Raw genomic sequence first — 23926 nt, 5'->3', positions numbered from 1 at the left:
GCCCATGATCCTCTCCATAAGCTTTCCAAACAAGGAAGACATAATACACAGACTATTGTTCATTTGCTGGTCTCCTTTTGTAGGAATTTTCTTCCAGTTTGGTCACCAGATTAATTAACACTGAACAGTGCAGCAACAGCCTGCATGCCTTGTGGACAGCTCTTCTGTTAATATTTTTGGAAACCGCTTTCCATTGCTAAGTTATGAAATAATCATAACTTTCCTTATAGGGAAGGTGCTCCAATCCCTTGGTTTTTTTGGTAATCCTTTTTGTACCTTTTCCAGCTCTACAACATCCTTTCTGAGATAAGACAATTAGAGTTGTATACTGTACATAGCTGTAGTATTAGTTTATGTATAAAATCTTTAGGATATTTCAGTTTTATTTTTCCTTAGCATGGAACTTGCCTTTTTTCTAACCACCTCTGCACACTGATACAAAAACATGTCTCTCCCCCACTGTATCCCAATCCATTTTACCTCAGAATAAACATGCATAGGATCAGGCCACACATGAGTTTGCATAACGCTCCAGTCTTGAACTGGTTTTCTTGGAAATAAAGTTGACTGATTGTGTAAAGATTGCAGCTGTGCAATGCAGCCCTGAGCTAGTTTCCTTAGAAGTAAGACTCTCTAAGCCCCATGGCACTTGCAGCTTGATTAGAACTTATTTTTACTTAGAAGAAAGTGTGCATAGGACTGCAGCCTCAATGCTAAAATATATGTTTATGATATTTTAAAATGATAATTAAAGGTATATAATTTTAAGTGTCTTTTCTCATAGTTTGAAAGAAAAAAAAGGAACAGTAGCAAGAAAGTTAATGGTGTAACAGAACAAGAGACAAAATTCTGAAAAGCTGTTTAAAATCCTCTGCCATCCTACTGTACAAAGGAGTTCAATTAAGATCTGGGATGTGGGGTTTGGCATTTCTTCTGGGGATACTTAAACAACTTCTAGAATTCCAGATTGCTGCCTCTTTGTTGGCAGCCATAATTACTACAAATTTAAGGAAGACAAATTAGGAGAATTTTTCTCATAGGACCTTTTCTTCCTCTCAGTAAGCTATATGGGGAGGAGGGAGAGAAGTGTTGTCTTTTCTTTACAAAGTAATCCTTTCTGTTTATTATTAAAGGATCCCAGGCAAACATAAAAACCAAACAATTTAACAAGGGGGAGAAGCATTTTACAGCAAAACAATTATTAAAGCATTTTAAATACAATTACAATTAAAAACATTCTTAACATTCTAAAGCACAGTTGAAACATTCTAAAAGCAGTTTAAAACATTCTAAAAACACAGTTAAAAACATTCTTCCACCAGTAATCTGCAGGTTGCCAGGATCTGTCCGCCTCCACCTGAGGGATCATAAAACAGCACTCTAGTTCAAATCAGCTCAAGCCAATAATCGGAAAAGTTAGTCTAAGAGTGATTGTGCTTTGGGAACAGCATAGTGAGAAAGATTGTATGAAAATGCTTTTTTAATGGAAATATGTTGTCTCCTTTCTTTGTATTTTTGTTAGGGTTTGGTTATTTCAAGATGGAGTTTGTAACTACTGAATCATTTGTGAGCCCTTTAAAGGGATTCTTGATATTGCCACCAGCAACCCAAGAAAAGAAAAGTGCCACCATAAGTTGCAAATTAGATGACAAACCACGGCGTATCCTTTGTTCCTATAGTAAACTGTACATGCTTAAATAAAGATACGGCTTGTATTACATATTTCAATTTTCCTTTTAATTCAGACAAATTTTTAAAAAGTGTTGCCTAAATACTTACTTGGTGCGTCTCCAGCCACAATTTGTTTTAAGAGGTGATGGCATAATAAGTTTATGGAGATCTTGAGTGAATTCGCCATCCCCCAGCCTAGATACTTTGTCATTAAAAAGGTTAATATAATTGCAATCAACTTACAAGATTGTTGTGTGAGATAAGGAAATACTACCACTTGGGTTGGATATAGCACAACCTACACATTTGTAGTGGACAACTAGCAGCATGTGAGCTATATCTGGCTGTCAGATGAGCACTAATTGCCTGAACATAACCTATAAAAGGAGTCTTTTTAGCCCTAGTCAGCCTCATCACAGAATCTGGACTCAGGAAAAGAAGCTACCAGAATCACATTTTCTTTAGTGTCCCTCTCCTTTCCAGAATATATAGGCCATGTTCGCAGTGTGTGTTAATGTGCATTCAGTGAGGGTGCAGGTGCATTTTGTACCTGTACACACAACATCATCCCCATGTTGTCCCAGTCCCACAGTATTCACTGATCTCAAGTGCTTTTTGCTGTGGAAAGGCTATAATCCATTTTGCCCTGAGAATGTGCTTCTCATGCACGCTGCCTGACTGTGTACACAGAGAGCACTTTCTTGAAAGACCTCCTTTTGGGCGGACCTTGTAATAGTGCGGGGCTGTGCCATTCTCCCTCATTTCTGTGCCCATTCACCTAGGAGTTACCTTTTCCCATCCGTTTCCAGTAAAGCTGAGGGTTGCTGCTTTTGCAATGGAGAATAATGGTGTATCAGTAAATGGGAAGGGAAGAGGCATTTCATGGAAAACAGAAGAAATCCCTGATCTTCTTGACAGTTGTGGGGAAGAAAAGATTCAAAAACAGCTTAGAAGTAGCCACCACAGTTATGGTAGCTTTGAGCATATCAATCGAGAGATGGAAGCACAGAGAACAAACTGTACGTTATATAAATAAATACACCAGTTTCCAGCCCCTCTCTGTCTAGATATCCTGTCTTTCAAAAGATCTGGGGGTGGGAGGAAGGTTGGTGGAACAGCACGTGTGCAGCTGCAGCAGGACATTATGTAGTTTCCAGCAGCAGTCAGGGGGCCACTAACTGAGGGGAGGGGAGTAGAGAAGACCAATGCGTTCTAGTTGGTAAACTGGCCCACCAGTGTGTACAGTTGGCACAGATAGCAGATCAATAATGTTTAACAAACATTATGGAGGGAAGGTATGTACAGCGTTATGCACAAAAGCACTCTAGGGAAAAACCCATGTGCCTTTCAAAGGCTGCGGGTGTATACCCATACCCATAGTCTGTCTTTCAGCGTAATCCATCTACAATGTCAATGAGATCAGCATGTGAGTAGATAGATGTGAGAAAGGGACCCAGATCATAGTTCAGCTTTTTAGCCAATCTTATTGTTTTGATAGATAGATAGATACACACATACACACATATAAAGAAGAAACAGCATTTCAGTACCAAATTCTTATACTTCTTTAAAGACACTCAAAAGTTTCCTTAACAAAGATCTGTAAGTGTATGTCATTGGTGGGATACGAAGAGTGAACGAAAAGATCTCTAATTTAGAACTGGGTCTGAAAAGATATGACAGCAGCGATGTAGTGAGTAAAGAGATCTTGTGGCATTTTATGCAAAGAATCCCACAGTGCTTTTCTGACGTGACTTCTAGCCAACGGATGCTTTGTCAAAATATCTTTCAAAGTCTTTCTGATGTCAAGCTGAACTTTTTTTTTAAGTAGAGTTGAAGTCCTGAAAATGGAAATGGACTGCTTTCAAGTCGATCCTGACTCATAGAGCGGTATTCAGAGGGGGTTTACCATTGCCTCTTTCTGAGGCTAGTCCTCCCCAGCTGACTAGGGCCTGCTCAGCCTGCCACAGCTGCACAAGCCAGCCCCTTCCTTGTCCACAACTGCCAGCTGGGTGGCAACTGGGCTCCTTGGGACTATGCAGCTTGCCCACGGCTGCACAGGTGGCAGGGTACGTAACCCCTGAGCCACTCACTGTGGGGGTGATCTTTAGCTGGCCTTTTATACCCAGGAGACACGAGCAGGGATTTGGACTCACAGACTCTGGACTCCCAGCCAGGCTCTTCTCCCCACTGTGCTATACCAGCTGTTAGTGAAGTCCTAGATCAGTGTTTATGTACCTGTGTTGATCCAGAAAATGGGAGGCATTTATCAGGTGCAATTATACTATTTTACTAGCTAGGTTTAAGCTGTGCACACATCATACATTTAAAGCGCATTATTTCCCTCAAAGAATCTCGGAAACTAGTTTTTTAAGGATGCTGGAAATCGTAGCTGTGAGGAGTAAACTATATTTCCTGGGATTCTTGGGAGTAGGATAATGTGCTTTGTATATGCTTTAAGGTATAGTGTCTATGTCTAAATATTGCAAGCATTCATGTACTTTGTGCACAGGTATTTATTGGACAAGAAAGATAACATTAGATAGTCATTTTTCAGGGGGCTGATGGCTTTTTCACTATCATTTTATCAGAGGTGAGAGCAGACTATGGGTATCAGATTGTAGCAGAAAGGCTCACATTTCTTTAAGCCTAAGGAAATGAAAAATGTACAAAAAGTGAAAATAAACGGCATAATCCCTCCAAAGATAACCACTTTTATTCCCATTTATTTCAGTGGAATAGTTTTTAGAATGTTAATTTGTCAATTGAAATCAAGGGGCCTTAAAAGTGCTTCACTTTGACTGAATTGGTTCCAATATAACAAGAGAATAACACATTAATCATAAATTCAAGCTCTGTCGTTGAATCTCTTAAATGTGACTTTTGTGAACTAGAGAAATGAGAAGAGAGGGTGAGAATAGAGAAGTGAAAAAACAATGGCAAAAATGGAGGAAATGTTAGATAAAGCAAACAGGAGAAATAGATGTGTAGTGCAATCCTCTGCGTGTTTCTCAAACATAAGTTCCACTGTGTACAGTAGCGCTTACTTCCTAATAAGTATCTTTGAGATTGCAGTCTTAATTACTGGAACCCGTATAATTGCTTCAGAGACCAAGGGTCTCCTAGTTCTCAAATTTTTTAATTTACTGACATTTCTAATTCTAGTTTTAAATAGGTTTCTTATGAGATTCATCCCCCTTTAGGATGCACACCTTAACGTGGTGAGGGGGTTTGAGAGTGTTGAAGAAGCTGAGAGCAATGCCGTCAGGAGTCTAGACTAAGAGGCTAGACTCCTAGCCGGGGCACCCAAGGCGGAATGGTCAAAGCTGAGACACCAGACTAAGATGCATCCAAACTCAGAGGAAGGCAATGGTAAACCACCTCTGAATATCTCTTACCACGAAAACCCTATGAACAGAGTATCCAAAATGCAATACGAGATAGTGCTGGAAGATGAGACCCCCAGGTCAGAAGGCACTCACCGAGCTACTGGGGAAGAACAAAGGACAAGTACGAGTAGCGCTGTGACTAATGACGCAGCTGGGTCAAAGCCGAAATGAAGCCCAGAGGCTGATGCGCACAGATGCGAGAGTCCGGAGTTGTACGACGCACACAGTAGGAACATGGAATGTGAGAAGCATGAACCAAGGAAAGTTAGAAATTGTCAAGCAAGAAATGGAGCATATCAGCATTACAATACTTGGTGTGAGTGAATTAAAATGGACTGGAATGGAACATTTTCAATCAGGCAACTACAAAATATTTTATGCAGGAAATGAGAAATCAAGAAGAAACAAGGTTGCTTTAATAGCGAGAAGTGATGTAGCAAAAGCAATTAGGAGCTACAACGCAAGGTCTGAGCGAGTGATATCAATGAGATTAAATAGGAAACCTATTAACATAACCATCATCCAAGTCTACGCTCCAACATCAAACGCAGAAGAAGAGGAATTGGAGAGATTTTACACAGAAGTACAGGAGGAAATTGATCACACACCAAAACAAGATATGATGATTATCATGGGGGACTGGAATGCAAAAGTAGGGAACAGAGAAGAACTAAGAATTGTGGGGAAATGGGGCTTAGGTGACAGAAATGAAGCAGGAGAAAGACTTATTGAATTCTGTGAAGCCAATGATTTGTTTCTTGCCAATACAGTTTTTGAGCAACCAAAAAGACGACTGTACATGTGGACATCACCAGATGGTCAATATAGGAATCAAATTGATTATATAATTGGAAACAGAAGATGGAGAAGTTCCATACTTTCTGCAAAAACAAGACCAGGAGCAGACTGCGGTACAGATCATGAACTGATTGTATCAAAAATCAGAGTAAAGCTAAAGAAGAACAAAGCACTCATAATGCCAAAATACAATTTAAATAACATCCCAGAAGCATATAAAGATCAAATAAGGAACAGGTTTGAGGCTTTAAACTTAGTTGACAGAGAACCAGAAGAACTATGGACTGAAGTCAGACTCATGATCAGGGAAGAATGCGAAAAGACAATACCTCTTGTTAAAAAGAGAGAAAGACCTCAATGGATGACTGAAGAAACTCTTCAAATGGTTAAAGAGAGAAGGAAAGCAAAAGCAAAAGGAGATAGAAACACGGTCAGAACCCTAAATGCAACTATACAACGACTAGTACGTAGGGACAAAGAAAACTATTACAATAGTTATTGTATAGAAATAGAAAAGGACAACAAAATGGGAAGAACAAGAGCCCTATTCCAAAAGATTAGAGAAATGAAAGGGAAATTTAAACCACGAGTAGGGATGTTGAATAATCAACAGGGGAACACACTGACTGACCGAGATGAAATAAAAGAAGATGGAAGCAATACACTGAAGAACTCTATAAAAGAGATGACAGGATGACAGATTCATTCATGGAGGAACCATATGATGAAGAACCAGAAATTTTAGAATGTGAGGTGAAAGCTGCTCTTAAAATTCTTGGAAGAAACAAATCACCAGGAATAGACGGCATACCAATAGAGTTGCTACAAGCTACTGAGACTGAATCTGTCCAAATTTTGACAAGAATTTGTCAAGAAATATGGAAAACTAAACAATGGCCCACAGACTGGAAGCGTTCAATATATATCCCACTTCCAAAGAAAGGGGATCCCAGAGAATGCAGTAATTACCGAACTATTGCCTTAATATCCCACGCAAGTAAAGTAATGCTCAAGATTCTACAACAAAGGCTCTTACCATATATGGAGCGAGAAATGCCAGACGTCCAAGCTGGATTTAGAAAGGAAAGAGGCACCAGAGATCATATTGCAAACATACGTTGGATAATGGAACGGAGCAAGGAATTTCAGAAGAAAATCACCCTGTGCTTTATAGACTACAGCAAAGCCTTTGACTGTGTAGATCATGAAAAACTATGGAACGCTTTAAAAGAAATGGGGGTGCCACAGCATCTGATTGTCCTGATGTGCAACCTATACTCTGGACAAGAGGCTACTGTAAGGACAGAATATGGAGAAACCGATTGGTTCCCCATCGGAAAGGGTGTGAGACAGGGGTGTATTTTATCACCCTATTTGTTTAATCTGTATGCAGAACATATCATACGGAAAGCGGGATTGGACCAAGATGAAGGAGGTGTGAAAATTGGAGGGAGAAACATCAATAATTTAAGATATGCAGACGATACCATACTCTTAGCAGAAACCAGTAATGATTTGAAACGAATGCTGATGAACGTTAAAGAGGAAAACACAAAAGCAGGACTACAGCTGAATGTCAAAAAGACTAAAGTAATGACAACAGAAGATTTATGTAACTTTACAGTTGACAGTGAGGACATTGAACTTGTCAAGGATTATCAATACCTCGGCACAGTCATTAACCAAAATGGAGACAATAGTCAAGAAATCAGAAGAATGCTAGGACTGGGTAGGGCAGCTGTGAGAAAACTGGAAAAGATCCTCAAATGCAAAGATGTATCACTGAACACCAAAGTCAAGATCATTCAGACCATGGTATTCCCGATCTCTATGTATGGATGTGAAAGTTGGACAGTGAAAAAGGCGGATAAGAGAAAAATCAACTCATTTGAAATGTGGTGCTGGAGGAGAGCTTTGCGCATACCATGGACTGCAAAAAAGACAAATAATTGGGTGTTAGATCAAATTAAACCAGAACTATCACTTGAAGGTAAAATGTTGAAACTAAGGTTATCATACTTTGGACACATAATGAGAAGACATGATTCACTAGAAAAGACAATAATGCTGGGGAAAACAGAAGGGAGTAGAAAACGAGGAAGGCCAAATAAGAGATGGATTGATTCCATAAAGGCAGCCACAGACCTGAACTTACAAGATCTGAGCAGGGTGGTTCATGACAGATGCTCTTGGAGGTCGCTGATTCATAGGGTCGCCATAAGTCATAATCGACTTGAAGGCACATAACAACAACAATGAGGTTCATGCTAAATCCTAAGGTTTGGACTGAAACTCCATGTACAAGGAATTACTAAATAATGAGATAATTATTAACATCTCTATGTGTGTCCTAGCTTTTCTAATTTACCACAAAGAAAGTAAATTCCAGGACTTTCTAGGAAATTAGTGCCTAATCACCCTTTTCTATTATTTTTGCCACTGAAGGTGATTGAGGAAATTGGGCTGAAGAGACAGCAAGCACAGAGGATATCCAGAAGAGTAACAAGGGGAAGCAGGGGAAAAGGTATGCATAAATACTACCAAATATGAAACCATTGCTCTAATCCGGAAGTGGGGAAACTTTGGCCCTCCACGTGTTGATGAACTACAAGTCCCATCAAGCCTACTGAGCATGGTAATGGCCAGGGATTCAGACATCAATCCATGCAACATTTTGTGCTAACTATAGTTAAGAACTCTTGGGCAATAAGTCACTGTTTGTCAGCCAAACCTACCCCATAGGTTGTTATGAGGATAACTTGAGACATCTCCACCCCCAGGTACTCTGCTTTGAGCTTTTTGGATGAAGGACTGGAGAGAGAAATAAATATTACAATTTTTTCCTACTCTTTGTCCTGAAGGTGATTGAAGAAGAAGGGGAAGCAGGGAAAAGGTTTGCATCAATACTACCTTCCCACTGCCACCCCCATTTTATTTTCACAGCAACTCAGTGAAGTAGGTTAGGCTGAGAGAATTGGCCCAAGGATGCCACCTAGTGAGCTTCATGACTGAGCAGGGACCATATCTGCTAATGTGTTTATACTCATGTACATGTGAACCTGTATTTTACATGCATGTTCATGAAACTACTCATTTTAGGGGTCTTCATTGGAGATAATTGCATGCCACAGACTTCATTGCTGGATTTGATTATCTTGGGAAATGCCAATATATCTTGCTTATGTTTGGGGAATTTAGCAATAACCAATAAATACCAATGTCTCATGTTGCTTAGGGGAATTAGCAAGTTGATATGCTTGAAAATATTTATTTACACAAATTGTTTGAGAGAAGAAAGAATGATGTCTAAGGCTTGAAGCATCATTAGCAAAATATACAGAAACGAATAGAATGGTTAGCTGCTGAAAAACTGCACAGGCTGTCCACCCTACCATACACTTTATACTAGGGTTGCCAGGTTCAGGACCTGAGACTGATCCTGTATCTTTAGGAGAAGAGAAAGTCAGCCAAGTGCAGGTGTTCTTGCAACACTGTAATGGGAAAAACCACAAGGTGGAATTCTCCCTTCCCCCTGTACAACTTTTAAAGCCTGGCAACCAAGAGGTCTTCTATATTTTGTCAGCAAACATAAATCTAAATTTGTAAACAGGTTTACATTGATGTCCGGGGACTGGCACGAATAGCACTGAATAACAAAAGGCACAGGTAGTTGGATATCATGTCATGAGTTACAGCAATCAGGTTTCCCACCACAGAATTGCAGTGGAATAACTTGGGGTTTTTAGCCAATACGAGTATATTTAATTGTACAACTCTGTGCTCCTGACATGGGTTGGGCTTGGATTTCTTAGAAAATGGAAAAGGTGATGAATTTAATTAGGGCAAAATATGCTTATTGGTGGGAAGCCATGACTTGTAGAGGATAATCAATGGCTAAATTAGGACACTGAGCACTGAGGGTTTCATTAAGGAAATGGAATCATCATATTGGTCACTGCAGGAAAATTCCCCTTTAAGCAGGCACTCTTGGAAGAATCTTTGGTGGGAACTGTTAGAGATTCCTCTATAAATGCTAATGAACTTGATCTGAGCGTCCCTTGATTACTTATGTTAGGGCTATGCTCTTTGCTCAGAGTAAAGCTCATGGTATTGTGAGATGCTCTTCAGACACTCAGTGTGGCCTTTCTTTTTCTTATGTTACAGAGAGAGACCAGAAGGTGATGCATAAGCTTAGCGGACGTGGGTCAGAGATTGATATTTTAATAACTCAAGGCAAAATAGCTCAGAAAAAGGTATGATGCCATATGAGGAATCAGGAGTCCTACATCCTGTGCATATTTGTGTTAGCATTTAGAAATACACAGAAGCTTTATGATTCTAAATGGTCAGCAAGAGTGATCTGTATTATGAAAGAAGTGGCTAGGAAGATCCCAAGACTGATCAGATTGTTGGTCTTTCTAATCTATTATGTTGTTGTTGTTGTTATGTGCCTCCAAGTCGACTATGACTTATGGCGACCCTATGAATTGGCGACCTCCAAGAGCATCTGTCATAAACCACCCTGTTCAAATCTTGTAAGTTCAGGTCTGCGGCTTCCTTTATGGAATCAATCCATCTCTTATTTGGCCTTCCTCTTTTTCTACTCCCTTCTGTTTTTCCCAGCATGATGGTCTTTACTAGTGAATCATGTCTTCTCATTATGTGCCCAAAGTATGATAACTTCAGTTTCATCATTTTAGTCTATTATACACACCTGTAATCAGTGTTTCATTTGTATTCTGGCTGTTAGCATTTGTACAGGAAATTACTTTTAAGTGTTCAATGGACTTTTCCCATACATTATTTTGCCACAGTCCTTGAAGCAACCCTGTAAGTTAGGTTAGTATTATTATCCCTTTATTCCAGATGGTGGTTGAGGCCAAGGATCAAACCGAACACTATACTGAATTTGTCTATAGTTAAGCAGTTTCTCTCTCTCTGTGGGATTTTTGTCAGGACCCTGGTGGGAATGGGAAAGGGGATTTAACTCTTTTCTCTTCCACCCCAGTCCCAACACCATAGTTCCAAATGAGAGCTTTCCTCTTAGGGCAGCCCTGATTTTCCAGGATCCAACCTTTGTCCCGAACAAACAGATTTATTTATTTGAATATTTATATACCACCCTTCACCTTACAATCACAGGGCACTGTACAGAAATAAAACAGGTACAACCTTAATATAGGCTAAACCAAATAAAAATTATAGCAACATAAAAGAGAAATGTTAAAACCGATAGTACAACAGGGGGAAACTCACCAGATTCATTAAAACCATACTAACCCCTCTCCCCAAAAAAGCTTGGCAGAAGAGATGCATCTTTACTTGTCATCTTAAAGAACAGAGCAAATTGGCAAGATGCACCTCAATGGAAAGGGAGTTTCATATACACAGAGATATCACTGAGAAGACCTTCCCCAGACCCCTGCATCTCTTATCTCTATCCTTGCTGCCACATTTTGCGCTAATGGAAACCTCTGGACAGACTTAAAGGACAGTTTCATGTACAGCATATTACAATAGTCCAACATGAACTTTACCAATGTGTGGGTAACCATGGCCGGACTTACCCTGTCCAGGAAAGGATGTAGTTGGCACATCAGATGGAGTGAGGCACAGACACTTCTAGCTTCCATCTGAGCCTCTGATAATGATGGTTCCAGGAGTTCTTCCAAACCACGTACCTGCTCTTTCAAGGGAATGTAACCCCATCCAGAACTGGCTGTTCTCCCAACTCCCAGACATAAGAACTATGCACCCACAACACCTCCATCTTTTCTGGATTCAGCTTCAGTTTATCGGCTGACATCCAAGCCATCACTGGCTCCAGACAGCAGTTCAAGATGTGAACCTACCTATGGAACAGAGTGATAGAGTTGGGTGTTATCAACATATATGAGACCTTGCTACAAATCCCCTGATGACTCTTCCCAACAGCTGTGACTTGGAGTGCTTTTGTGCAGCGTTAGCTGGTGCACCAACTGTGGACTTTCCAAGTGAAGGCAGATCTAGCTGCATACATGCCCTGGTTGCTTTGAGGCTGGACTACTGTAATCTTTTTACATGAGGCTGCCATTGAAAAGAGTACAGAAACATCAGCTGGTGCAAAATGAAGTCTCTAGAGCCTGTTTTGTGATCACACTACCCCTGAAGTGCATGTGTGGGGAAACACTTCATTCCACAGCACTTCTCTAATCAAATTCAGATCTCCTGTGGTTGCTCAGGTCAACACACATTTCTAATCCAGAAACTTTTGTAGGTATCGGGGTGCATCTTTTTGCCTGTATTGGCTTATTGGTATAAAGTGGGTTCTGTGCTGGAGTAGGTAGCTTCCTGTAATTACCTGTCTTGGTCAGAGCTGGGTGATGATGCCCAGGCTGAATCATGCCTTGTATTAATCACATCACTAGTTCAAGAACCATTATGGGCTTGAGTTGCTTGACACAGTAGCCCTATTTGGATACAGAAAACATAAGAAACTGCCTTATGCTGAGTCAGACTACGGGTCAGTCTAGTTCAGTATTATCTACACTGACTGCCAGCAGCTCTCCAGGATTTCAGACAGGATTTGCTCTCAGAACTACCTAGAGATGCCAGGGATTGACCCTGGGACTTTCTGCATGCAAAGCCGATGCTCTGCCACTGAGCCACAGCCCTTTCTTTGCTTCTGTTCTCTGTTTCCATGTTCAACAACCTGGGAGCAAGGAGCAGGGCCATGCTGAGTAGCCCTGCTCCTAATGTTGCATACTTCATCTGGGAGCTCTCCCAACAGCCATGCCTACAGCATGGAGTGGTGGCCTTTGTGCATATAGTTGTATGTGTGAAGGATTACCCAGAATCTGAAACCATTATCATTCTAAATTCCAGAATCTGGGGAAGCTTTCCCATGTGCAGCTATACATGGGAAGACCCCCATCCCTACAGATATTTGCACCATTTAAACAGGTATCAGAACAACAGTGCACAACATCAAGGGTAGAGCTGCTTGGTGCAGACACACACCTTGTTCATCTGTTACTGAAAATGAAAGTGAAGAACACCCGAATAGGTTAGTGAGACTTTAGTATCAGATACTGTATAACCTGCATTCTACATTTCAAAATTCTTTGGGGAAATTTGAGACCTAAACTTTGTGGGGCAATCCTATTGCCCAGGTTAATAAGTGACTAAGCATCCATCTCATTAGGCAGAGGAGATGGGAACAGGGCATTCCTTTTTCCTGGTCAAATTTCACCAGTTGAGTCCTAGAAACTGGAATGTCAATGGGTTGCCCTTGGGATGCTCACTGCATTGGGTTATGCGCTGTGGGCCTTCAAGATTTCTCACATATTACTTGTTTTTTAACCCCCAGATGGTAACAGAAAAGGATAAACTTGTGGAATTGTATCAATACCCAGGATACCATAAGGAGGAACCTACACCACTGCCAAATGGAATAGAGCTAGATGAAATTTTGGAGAAGGTGATTCGTGCCCAGGGTAAATCATCAGTTGGGAAGGTATGCTGCACACTTCAAATATTCAGAATTAGATGACAGTCTGGAGGAGGGAGGTAGTAGGGATGAACTGATCATATAGATATGCATGCTTTTTTTGATGTAAGTTTATCTGGCACAAGATTGCACGGCAGGGCAAGTGTCAGGACCTGACATCTTTGGGCAGCTGCTTGGGCCTAGCATCCTGCCAGGGCTCACTTCTGATGTCTATCCTAGTCCCACCCCCCATATTTTTTTTCTGACCCAGCACTCTGAACAGCGCCGCAGGGCTCAACCTAGCATCGCCCTGCATCATTATGGAAAATGAAAAGGGTGGTTAGACCCAATACCTTGCCCTGCTTAGAGAACTGCAGCTTGGTAAATCTACTAGGGCCAACTGACAGAGGAGAAAGCTTGCTAGAGGACACTTTGCCCAGGGCCTCCTCAAAACTGGAGCTGGCCCCAGTGTATGATCTAGTTTAGATGTAACTATCTTGGTCTAATAAGCCATGGATTATTTGACTGAGAATAAAATTTGTGTCTGCATGCTCCCTCCTCCTCTTCCATCCTCCCTTCTCTCTCAGGGCACAAATGAAATGTCCATTGTTTGTTAAACCATGGTTTTCCATTACATCTGGACTGGGAAACTCTGGTTAATCTTGGATTATAAACCGAGATGTGAAATATAGATCTGATCCTAGTTTGAAGGAGTGAGGTATGGTGTTTTTAAAACTTCTAGACCATCAGGGGCATTGCTAGGTCCTTAAAAGACTCAGGGCATAGGCCCATGCCACAAAACTGCATAAAATCTCATGTGCTATGTGTGGATTCAAATCTGGGCCAGCTTTCAGAGGAAAGCAAGTAAAGATATTTAAAAGTGGGTAGGGAGAAGGGGCAGGAGATCTAGGTCCCAGTGCAAAAGATCCAAGGTTCAGATTCCATGGGCCAGTCTCTAACTATACCTCTGCAGACCATGAACAGGTTCAGAGGAGGGCAACAAGGATGATCAGGGGACTGGAAACCAAGCTCTATGAGGAGAGACTGAAAGAACTGGGCATGTTGAGCCTGGAGAAGACTGAGGGGAGATATGATAGCACTCTTCAAGTACATGAAAGGTTGCCACACAGAGGAGGGCCAGGATCTCTTCTCGATCGTCCCAAAGTGCAGGACACGGAATAATGGGCTCAAGTTGCAGGAAGCCAGATTTCGGCTGGACATCAGGAAAAACTTCCTAACTGTTAGAACCATATGACAATGGAACCAATTACCTAGAGAGGTAGTGGGCTCTCTGACACTGGAGACATTCAAGAGACAACTGGACAGCCATCTGTCGGGAATGCTTTGATTTGGATTGCTGCATTGAGCAGGGGTTTGGACTTGATGGCCTTATAGGCCCCTTCCAACTCTACTATTCTGTGATTCTATGATCATAAAGAGTCTTGTGGCATCTTAAATATAACGGAGTTATTATGGCATAAGCTTTCATGGACTACAGTTTAGTTCATCAGTGCATGAAATGTAATCCTAAATTGGCAGGCATATACTGTATACACACATGGGGACTTCTAGATGGGGGCTTAATATTGACAAAGGCTTCTTAAGATATTGCAAACAGATGGTTGGTAACAGATTGTTTTAATTTATCAGATTTCCCCCAGAAAATGTAAATCCAGATTAAACTTGGGGGGGGGATATACAGGCTGGCATTTTTATGGCAATACCACTGCAAAAAACTTGCATGCATGAGGAGTACTCATCCCATAATAAATACTAATATGGAAGCACCTGCGGTGTGGAGTAGGAAATGGAGAGGAGTGGGGTAAAAGGAAATGAAAAAGCAAAAAGAAAAGACAGTGATAATTCCATAAAAGCAAAATAGTTAGAATTATAATTAATAAAACCATGGTGATACTGGCATTGGTAAGCTAATTAATACATGCAGTATGATAAAATCATATTGATTTAAGGCCATGATGTTACTGTTTCATTTCTTTAAAGACACGCTGGGCTATGAAGATGCTGCGAACCTTCCTCAGAGCGCCATGTATCCAAGCTATTTTGCTGGACAGTTTCTGGTGGCAGTTTCTACACTTGTATCATGTAAGGATAAGGGACAAATATTGGGGTCTTGGTAGATGCTGTTCCTCCTGATTTTTCACTTTTGATTTGCTGGCTGTTTAGTTTCTCCTGAGATAGTGCATTCCTCTTACAGCTAGTCCCAATGCCAGCCCAGCACAACAACTGCAGATGAACATTAGGATGTTTAATTTCATTGCAGGGGCACAAAAAGGCTGTAAGTTCTCCTTGGGATATTCTTGCTAGCCTCACTTTCAGTGCCACACAGAGGTAGCCTGTCCCAGTTAAGTTATTTAATACTAAGTACTAACTGTCCTGCAATGTATTTTAAGGCCCCTCCTGACATTCTTTTTTTTGTGCATTTATGACTATTTGTGCTCATGTTATTGGGACAGTTATACACAATCCCACTTTCAATACTGTTTGTGCCTACAAAAGTTTCAGGGCAGACATACTGCTTCATTTCCAATTAGTGCTGGTACCATAACTTCCACCTGAAATCCTGTAACTTTTTCTATCACAGATATTCTGGTTTAATTTTTGTCCTAGTTTTCTTGCCCTGTAGTACAAGAGTGCTCCTCCAGATAGTAATAACACTGGGGAAGCATCACAGAACAACTAATAAAGCAGAATTATATGTGGATGTCAAGTACAAATCCACCACTAATGCATTATTATTGCATCAAGTATATGTTCCAGAATATGCCAGCAAAAAACCCTCACCCTCTGAATTGTGCCCAGAAACAAACAGGAAGCCATCTCTTTCAATATTGAAGAACTGTGATCGCTACACTGAACTCCAGTTAATGGTCTGGCAACTGTATATTGAACAGGTTAAAGTTTCCAAATCCTTATCAAAGGCAGCCCATAAGTAGGGTTTTTTTTAACCATGGGTTAGTTGTGGTTTATCTGTACTACCTTCCTGGAGCCCCATTGTAATGGCATGATGAGTAAACCAATGCCTCTTCAGTGAACCTTCAATTTATTCTGTCCCATTAGCCAAATCGAGAGATTCAGGGATATTTGTTTGAACGCGTTGCAGAAAATTATTCTCTCATCCTGTTGGGCTGTCACAAGGTTTCCAACCAGGAACACATCCTTAAAGTGAGTATGAAAATATTTCTAGAAGGAGGTATCGCACTTCAGACAAATAGTGGTGGATATGCTGGTAAAAGGCACTTTGCCTTAACCCTGATGTGATGCTTTAGATTCTGCAACTACTGGAAGAACTGTAGAAAAAAATCAGTCTCCAGGTTAACAGAAAACAAATAATGTTCTATATTAAAATGTAAAAGCAGTGAGATTATTTAAGACTTTTTTGCTTTTTACTTTTGGTGCTGCTTTCCTCCCCCCTTTTTACTCTAGTGCCGGTATGGGGAACCTGTGGCCCTCCAGATATTGGACTCCAACTTCCATTGGCCTCAGCCAGTATGACTAATAGTCAGGGATATTATGGGAGTTGTAGTCCATCAAATAGCTGGAGGACCACAGGTTCCCCACCCCTGTTGTAGTGCCTAACAGGCACTTTGGAGAAAGAATCCTTGTTTCATTTTTCTTCATTTAAGAAGATATGTTTTTGAATAGGGGATTCTGAGGCTCTCTCTTCTCTGAAAAATCTAAACACATGTTAAGAGAGATACAGTAACCCATGTATGTGTTGGTATCTTGCTTAAATAGGAGACACTATTTTCACAATCTGTAGATTTCAGTGCTTTTCAAACATTCCTTCTTCAGTTAGCTCTGTCCATGTTGATGTATCTACCAAAGAACTCTTCCACATTGGTCATTAAACCTCAACGCAGCACATAAGGATTCTGCAATTCTGCACTTCATATGGGGCACTACCTGGCCTGTTGGCTTCATGCTGTCTTTAATGAACTGAATGGAAAATATGACAGAACACATGCAGCATTCTTATGGCTTCACATTACTGGAGAAGATTGATAATGGAAAACAAGCTGACTTTTAGGGAAGTTTGTCTTATTTAGAATATTTATATTCTGCTTTATAACCTTGCGAGGCTCTTAAAGCAACTTACAAAAAAAATTCTCAAAATAAACTCTTCTCATTGAGAAACCCTTGATAAGGTTTCAAGGAAGCCTGAATTCCTGGAACACAGTTTGTAAAAACACAGGATTAGAATTTATCAACACACTGGCCTAACCACATATTACATTAATGGCATGATTAGTGATCACACTGTGGGTTTTCAGTAATTAAATACCAGCTGTGGAGATTGATTGTCATCAGCATTACAGTGTATGTTGGTAAGGTATAAGTCTTCCGTCCCCAGCCATGATCTTGGTAAAAAAATCGCCCCTCCCTTCTTGTGTGGCAATTGGTATTTGGGGAAAAACTCCCACTGGTGCCACTGAGAGATTTTTTTTCTCTAATGCTATTTCCACATGGGGAGATGGCAAAATTTACTGCGATCACAGCTTGGAAGAGAAGGCTTAATCTTCCCCTCTGAATGTGCTATGCCAATGATGATCACCCACCCAAACTGATATTTAATATTTTAAAACCCAGAACATGATTGCTGATCACATTATTAACATGCAGTTAGACCCACAATTGCAGTTAACAAATTTATTTGAGCTCTATTGTCTCCCCCCCCCTTTTGCTTGAGTTTTTAGTTTTTCCCATCACTGCTGAGTCAAGCCGTGTACACCTGCTTCTGCTACTGTTTCCCGAGGTCCTGGTTCAATACACATGAATTCAAAGCCCAGGTCTGTGATGTATTCTCCGAGTGGCTGGGAGGTGAGATGGCCCATTCTCCTTGCTCATGAAGGGGGCTGTATAGGCTTTGGTTTGTGATACATCTTCCAGACCTTGCATACAACATTTTTAGCAATCTATCCCCCCTTTCACCTCTTTGAGCCACATTTAGTTAAAGAAATGTGTCTGTTCCTGACATTTTCAAATTGTCCCCTGGCTTCCTTCCCTCACCGTATGCTCAAATCCAAAGAATTACTTAACCATTTATGATTTCCAGAGGGGAGCCATATTAGAATGCTGCAACAAAAAGAAAAGTTCTGTAGCACCTTAAAGAACAACAAATGTATTTAACAAGGTGCTTTTATGATCTAAGATACACTTCATTAGATTATCAAGGTTTATGCCATAGTAAACTGCTTAGTCTCTAAGGTGCTACAAAACTCTTTGTTGCTTCAACTAGCTATATGTGCCCAAGGCGGTTTTGTACTTGCATTTCTCAAACATCAGGTGCCCATGCCACTCAGGAAATTGTTTGGGTCACTGAGGGGCTTTTCAGAAGTAGTTTGCAATATGGTTTGAGGGCATTGTCGAGAATCCCACTGGCCGTGCCTCAGTTCACTGGATCCAGTAGTAGCTTAAGGGTTTGTGTGGAGGCAGTGGTTGGTGTCTTCCCAGCACCAATGGCACTGCATTAATTGGGAAAGGGATGGGGTGAGGTTGTGGGCAAGGGTAGGGGACGTCCAGGGTGGCAGCAGTGGCCACTGCCAATTTGGAAATCCTTGCCACCCCCACCTCACCCCATTGCTTTACGGATGAGGGAGTGCTGCCCAAGAGTATGTTACTCCCTCTACCCTCCCTCACAAGCCACTGATTGGATCTTAATCTTTTATTATGCTCTACCATGACCCTATACGGCAAAAATGTATCGGTCTTCTAGCACTTTGACTGTCATGGCTTCCTCCAAAGATTTCTCGGAATTGTACTTTGATGAACTTCCTATAGGGAACCATAAAACTACCATTCCTAGTGTTCTCTAGGAAGATATACCTGTTACTAGTATGGATATGATCATGTCTAACTTAATTTTGCACTTCCTTTTGATGTTTTACTCATTTTGCTGTTTCTGGTGTCTTTTGTTGTTATCTGCCTTCAAGTCGATTTTGACTTATGGAGACCCTATGACTCAGCAACCTCCAATAGCATCTGGTATAAACCACCCTGTTCAGATCTTATAAGTTCAGGTCTGTGGCTTCCTTTATGAAATCAATCCATCTCTTGTTTGGTCTTCCTCTTTTTCTACTCCCTTCTGTTTTTCCCAGCATTATTGTCTTTCCTAGTGAATCATGTCTTCTCATTATGTGTCCAAAGTATGATAACCTCAGTTTCATCGTTTTATCTTCTAGTATCTCTATGTATGTACGTGAAAATTGGACAGTGAAAAAAGTGGATAAGAGAAAAACCAACTCATTTGAAATGTGGTGTTGGAGGAGAGCTTTGTGGATACCATGGACTGCGAAAAAGACCAATAATTGGTTGTTAGAACAAATTAAACCAGAACTATCACTAGAAGCTAAAATGATGAAACTGAGGTTATCATACTTTGGAAACATAATGAGAAGACATGATTCACTAGAAAAGACAAGAATGCTGGGAAAAACAGAAGGGAGTAGAAAAAGAGGAAGGCCAAACAAGAGATGGATTGATTCCATACAGGAAGCCACAGACCTGAACTTACAAGATCTGAACAGGGTGGTTCACGACAGATGCTCTTGGAGGTTGCAGATTCATAGGGTCACCATAAGTCGTAGTTGACTTGGAGGCACATAACAACTGTGTGTGTGTGTGTGTGTGTGTGTGCGCGCGCGCGCGCGCATGCGTGCACGTGCGCACACACACACATACATATATGGGGGGGCATAGCTCAGTGGCAGAGCTACTGCTTTGCATGCAGAAGGTCCTAGATTCAATCCCAGCATCTCCAGGTAGGGCTGCGAGAGAACTCTGCATGAAATCCTAAAGAGCTGCTGCCAGTCAGTGTGGACAGTACTGAGCCAAATGGACCAATGGTCTGACTAGGTATAAAGCAACTGTGTGTGTGCGTGTTTTTTCTTCTAAGGGTTTTTTCCCCAGTTTGAGCCATTTTCAGGAGAAATGAGGAGCAAACTATACATGGCATTAATCACATCATTTGCTCCTGAGTGCAGGGCTACTCTTTCACAAACAGAGTAGGTGGGGGTGGATCCAGACCAGGACCCTGGCATGGGGGCAATTGTCTCTACAAATTAGACCAAAGGTCTTGGGTGAGATAGGAAAATACTCAGGAGGAATCAAACACCCTGTCTGGTCTGGAGCCCTTGCAAAAGTGTTGCTCTATGGAACCACCTATACTGCTAGTCAGCAGTGGGCAGTTGGCAGTGGGGTGGGGCCACAATACTAATCTGACCTCTGGTTGCCTGCATCACTGCTGTGTACTGGGACAGAGAGGGAAGGGGTACGGTCGGTGCAGTGCAAACACTGCAGAAGCACAAGATTGGCTCCATCAGTGCCTTTTCACCACACCGGCCTTGTCCTTCCCAATCCTGGTATTGCAGAAGCAACATAGGTTGCCAGAGGTCAGATGAATGCTCCTGGGCCATCTCCGAGTCCATGTATATAACCTTATACTCAAGGATTGGTTTACTTTCTTTACATTGTTTTAAAATAGTACTTGTTTTTTCTCTAGTTTTCTGCTCCTTTTTTCCAACATACAAACATAATCATACATAAGCCTGTCCCATAAATTATGAATTACATAGATTATAATAGTGAGTGCATTCTTTTGCTTATCACTATCTATCCTCCCCCCACCCCAAATATAGGTACCCTGCATGCACCAGGGAGTTACAATAAATGGGATTATTCCCAGCTGGAGCCAGAGCGATCCAGGAGAGAAGATTTGCTGGGAGGAAAAGGAAAATTAGGGACCGGTAAGAGTCCCCACCAAACTGACAACCCCATCTACTATTTTAAATGAAGAATTCTGTCTAGGATATCATTACCAAGTGGAGAGTAGGAATGCAGGAGAATTTCATTTGGCACACATTTTTAAGCAAACTGATCTAATCTGCGCCTTCTGCACAAAATTACCGTTTGGATTTAGTACTTCTCCAAGTTTTGTGATACAGTTTTCTGCTCAAAAATATACCAAAATGCATTTTAAAAAATTATATTTTAGATAAAATAGTTTAGAAATTCACACATTGAAGTAAAGTACATATTTAAATACGTGTTTAAATAAAGAATTTTCATACGTAATGGAGAAATGGGAGAGAATGGACATGAATAAACACACATGAAATTGGCACAGATTGGAAATAGACTGATCCATCTATCTCAGGTAGTAGAGATACTACCAAATGTATTTCTCCAAATTTCTTCAAAAGTGGAGGGAGAAAAAATCGTGCCAATAAAATTCAAACCTTGTGCTAACTACCCTGTTCCCCTTAAATGCCAGCTGTGCTAATAAAACAAATGAAATTAAGATGGTCTTGGAGAGGTCATACAAGTGCATGCTTTGCCTGTGGAAGTAGTAAGGTTTTCATCCTTGGTATTAGCAATTAAAAGTATCTGAAGGTCAAACTAGATTTATTTATTTATTTATTTATATTTCCATTTAGAGACCGCTTACTATCTAAAAGATCTCGAAGCGGTTTACAATAGAATACACAAGGTACAATAAAAAACATATCAAATTAATTTACAAAACAAAATACATGAACAATATCCATATACATAAACACAGTATAAAAGCCAGAGTAGGCCACAAGGGACCCAAGTGCAAAAGATTCAAACACTGGAATTCCTTGCATGGGCCTCAGGAAGAATATATTTGCAGCTGATACTCTTGAGTGCTGATAAACCAGGCAGGTGATGGAGATTTAGCACCCATCGACAGCGCTAATGTGACCAGGGAAAACGTGGTCCAAAAACTGTCTACTCCTTGGGCCTCTGTGGTGAGATGCTTCACTTCTTCCATCCAGGGCGTGGCATGCACGGCCACACTCCAGTCGCCCCAATGCACTGCCCTTTCCAGTAGTCTTCTGCACCAACACCAATCAGCCCCCAACCGCAACCGGCCAGGTCGACTCCTCATCCCACCCCACCAATGTTACTTTAATGGGGGGATTAGCAACCGTTTCTAGATTTTTTAAATAAATACCTGGCTGCCAGGGGGAGGTAATTTTCATTGAGATACAGCATGTGGGAAGGGGAGGTTTAACCCTTCCATTCCCAGCTGCAATCCTGAAAAAAATGCCCCCGGCGGCAGCCTTAGGAAAAAGGCTACCCACTGGCATGAGTTAACATCTGCTTTTACCCTTCAGGCAAGTCAGTAGACAAAACCTGAGTCCATAGGGAGAATCCTTATCATTTCATTAGATTCTAAAAATCCCAAAAAGAATAAAGTGTGTATGTACGAAGTAAAATGCTTACATTATGTTCTATGTCCCAGACAAAGAGCAAATTCCCCACCACCACTCAGTCACAGGTTATAAATAAATAAATTATGATAAGTATATTTGATTTCCACAGGCTGTGATATTTCCTTTAGTACCTATGAATTATCTACTGTACGGAAGCGTCCCTCAAGACGTCGTAAGGTAGAAAATTATTTCACTTACATGCATCAGTATTGAGGAGGGAGCCATTCATATCAGTAATGTGTTCTAATCTGTTTGGGGATTACAGGGAGAAAGCTTGTGCCATAGTGGGCTTCATGTCAATAAACCCTGTAGTTCAATGCTTTTAAGAAAATTATACCAGTAACTGTTCCTAGTACTGTGTTGCATTTGAAAAATAGGAGTGAGCACTGATCTACTTGATCAGGTGAGTGCCCACATACCTCTTTAGAAAGAAAAAAGTGCTTAGATACTTGAACAGTGCTCCACTATTTAAAGTCCTTCCCTTCCTCCTTTTTTTAAATCTACAAATTCACTTCTCCCCTCTGAAAGGTAAGATGTTTTCCAAACACAATGCGATACGACATTTTTCTTCATCTCTCTTCTTGTGATCTAGAGGCATGCATCTGGTACCAAATCCATTAAAAAAGCCAAGAAGCCTGTCTCCAGGAGAAAAGTACAAAAGCAGCTTCCCAAACAAGGTAGCATAATGAAAAGTAAAATAACTGTATGCAAGATCCGTTTTATAGAGCAGAATCCTTTTCAATCTACTGTAACAGCACTGACGTGGCATGCTTTCTCTAAGATCACATCCACACCATACATTTAAATCACATTTACACTACTTTAACAGCCATGGCTTCCCCCAGAGAATCCTGGGAACTATAGTCTACCACTCACAGAGCTACGGTTTCCAGCACCCTTCACAAACTACAGATCCCAGGATTCTTTGGGGGAACCCATGTGCCTTAAATGCAAGGTGTGGATGTGACTCAAGTGTGTTGTCCTATTTTTATGTCAACCTGTCCATACCCCACCATAAAAAAGAAATACAGATTTATTCATTGTTACTGTACAAGAGTACAGTACATTGTACAAGAGCAGAGGGGCAATCTTAAACAATTGGTATGCTTTAGAGAGAAGTAATGGTCTGCTTGACTGAAGAACAATACAGAACACATTCAGGACACAGTTGTGATTGTCTGTGCTTGTCCATTCCCAAACCTGAGTGCACCAGTTCAGCTACACGCATGACAGGTTGTGCTGTCCCTGGGACCAAAATAGCAGAGATGGGAACTATCCAATGCCCAGATTAAAAAGTGCAGTGCTTGCCTGGCAGCACGAGGCATCCCATTTCAGAACCCTAC

The 23926-nt window shown here is 41.1% G+C and overlaps 1 protein-coding gene across 4 annotated transcripts in view; it reads left to right on the top strand.

The window, feature by feature from the left end:
- FAM227A (family with sequence similarity 227 member A) overlaps nucleotides 1–23926 on the top strand; it is a 38288-nt gene that overhangs the window by 3995 nt on the left and 10367 nt on the right. For 2 of the 4 annotated variants that reach the window (XM_061639137.1, XM_061639136.1), the window contains exons 2-12: nucleotides 1523–1660; nucleotides 3279–3364; nucleotides 8304–8382; nucleotides 10023–10111; nucleotides 13207–13353; nucleotides 15328–15429; nucleotides 16405–16509; nucleotides 18042–18165; nucleotides 20982–21089; nucleotides 22693–22760; nucleotides 23176–23260. In XM_061639137.1, coding sequence (XP_061495121.1) covers nucleotides 1540–1660; nucleotides 3279–3364; nucleotides 8304–8382; nucleotides 10023–10111; nucleotides 13207–13353; nucleotides 15328–15429; nucleotides 16405–16509; nucleotides 18042–18165; nucleotides 20982–21089; nucleotides 22693–22760; nucleotides 23176–23260 — 1114 coding nt within the window. In that variant the 5' untranslated portion in view covers nucleotides 1523–1539. The remainder of the gene's footprint in view (nucleotides 1–1522; nucleotides 1661–3278; nucleotides 3365–8303; nucleotides 8383–10022; nucleotides 10112–13206; nucleotides 13354–15327; nucleotides 15430–16404; nucleotides 16510–18041; nucleotides 18166–20981; nucleotides 21090–22692; nucleotides 22761–23175; nucleotides 23261–23926) is intronic. The other 2 variants (XM_061639139.1, XM_061639140.1) reach the window with 2 other exon arrangements.

This window comes from Rhineura floridana, chromosome 8 (genome assembly GCF_030035675.1).
Source record: "Rhineura floridana isolate rRhiFlo1 chromosome 8, rRhiFlo1.hap2, whole genome shotgun sequence".
In the NCBI taxonomy this organism is placed as follows: Eukaryota; Metazoa; Chordata; class Lepidosauria; order Squamata; family Rhineuridae; genus Rhineura; species Rhineura floridana.
Note: the sequence above shows the minus strand (reverse complement) of the source record. Positions and strands in the feature narration are given on the sequence as shown.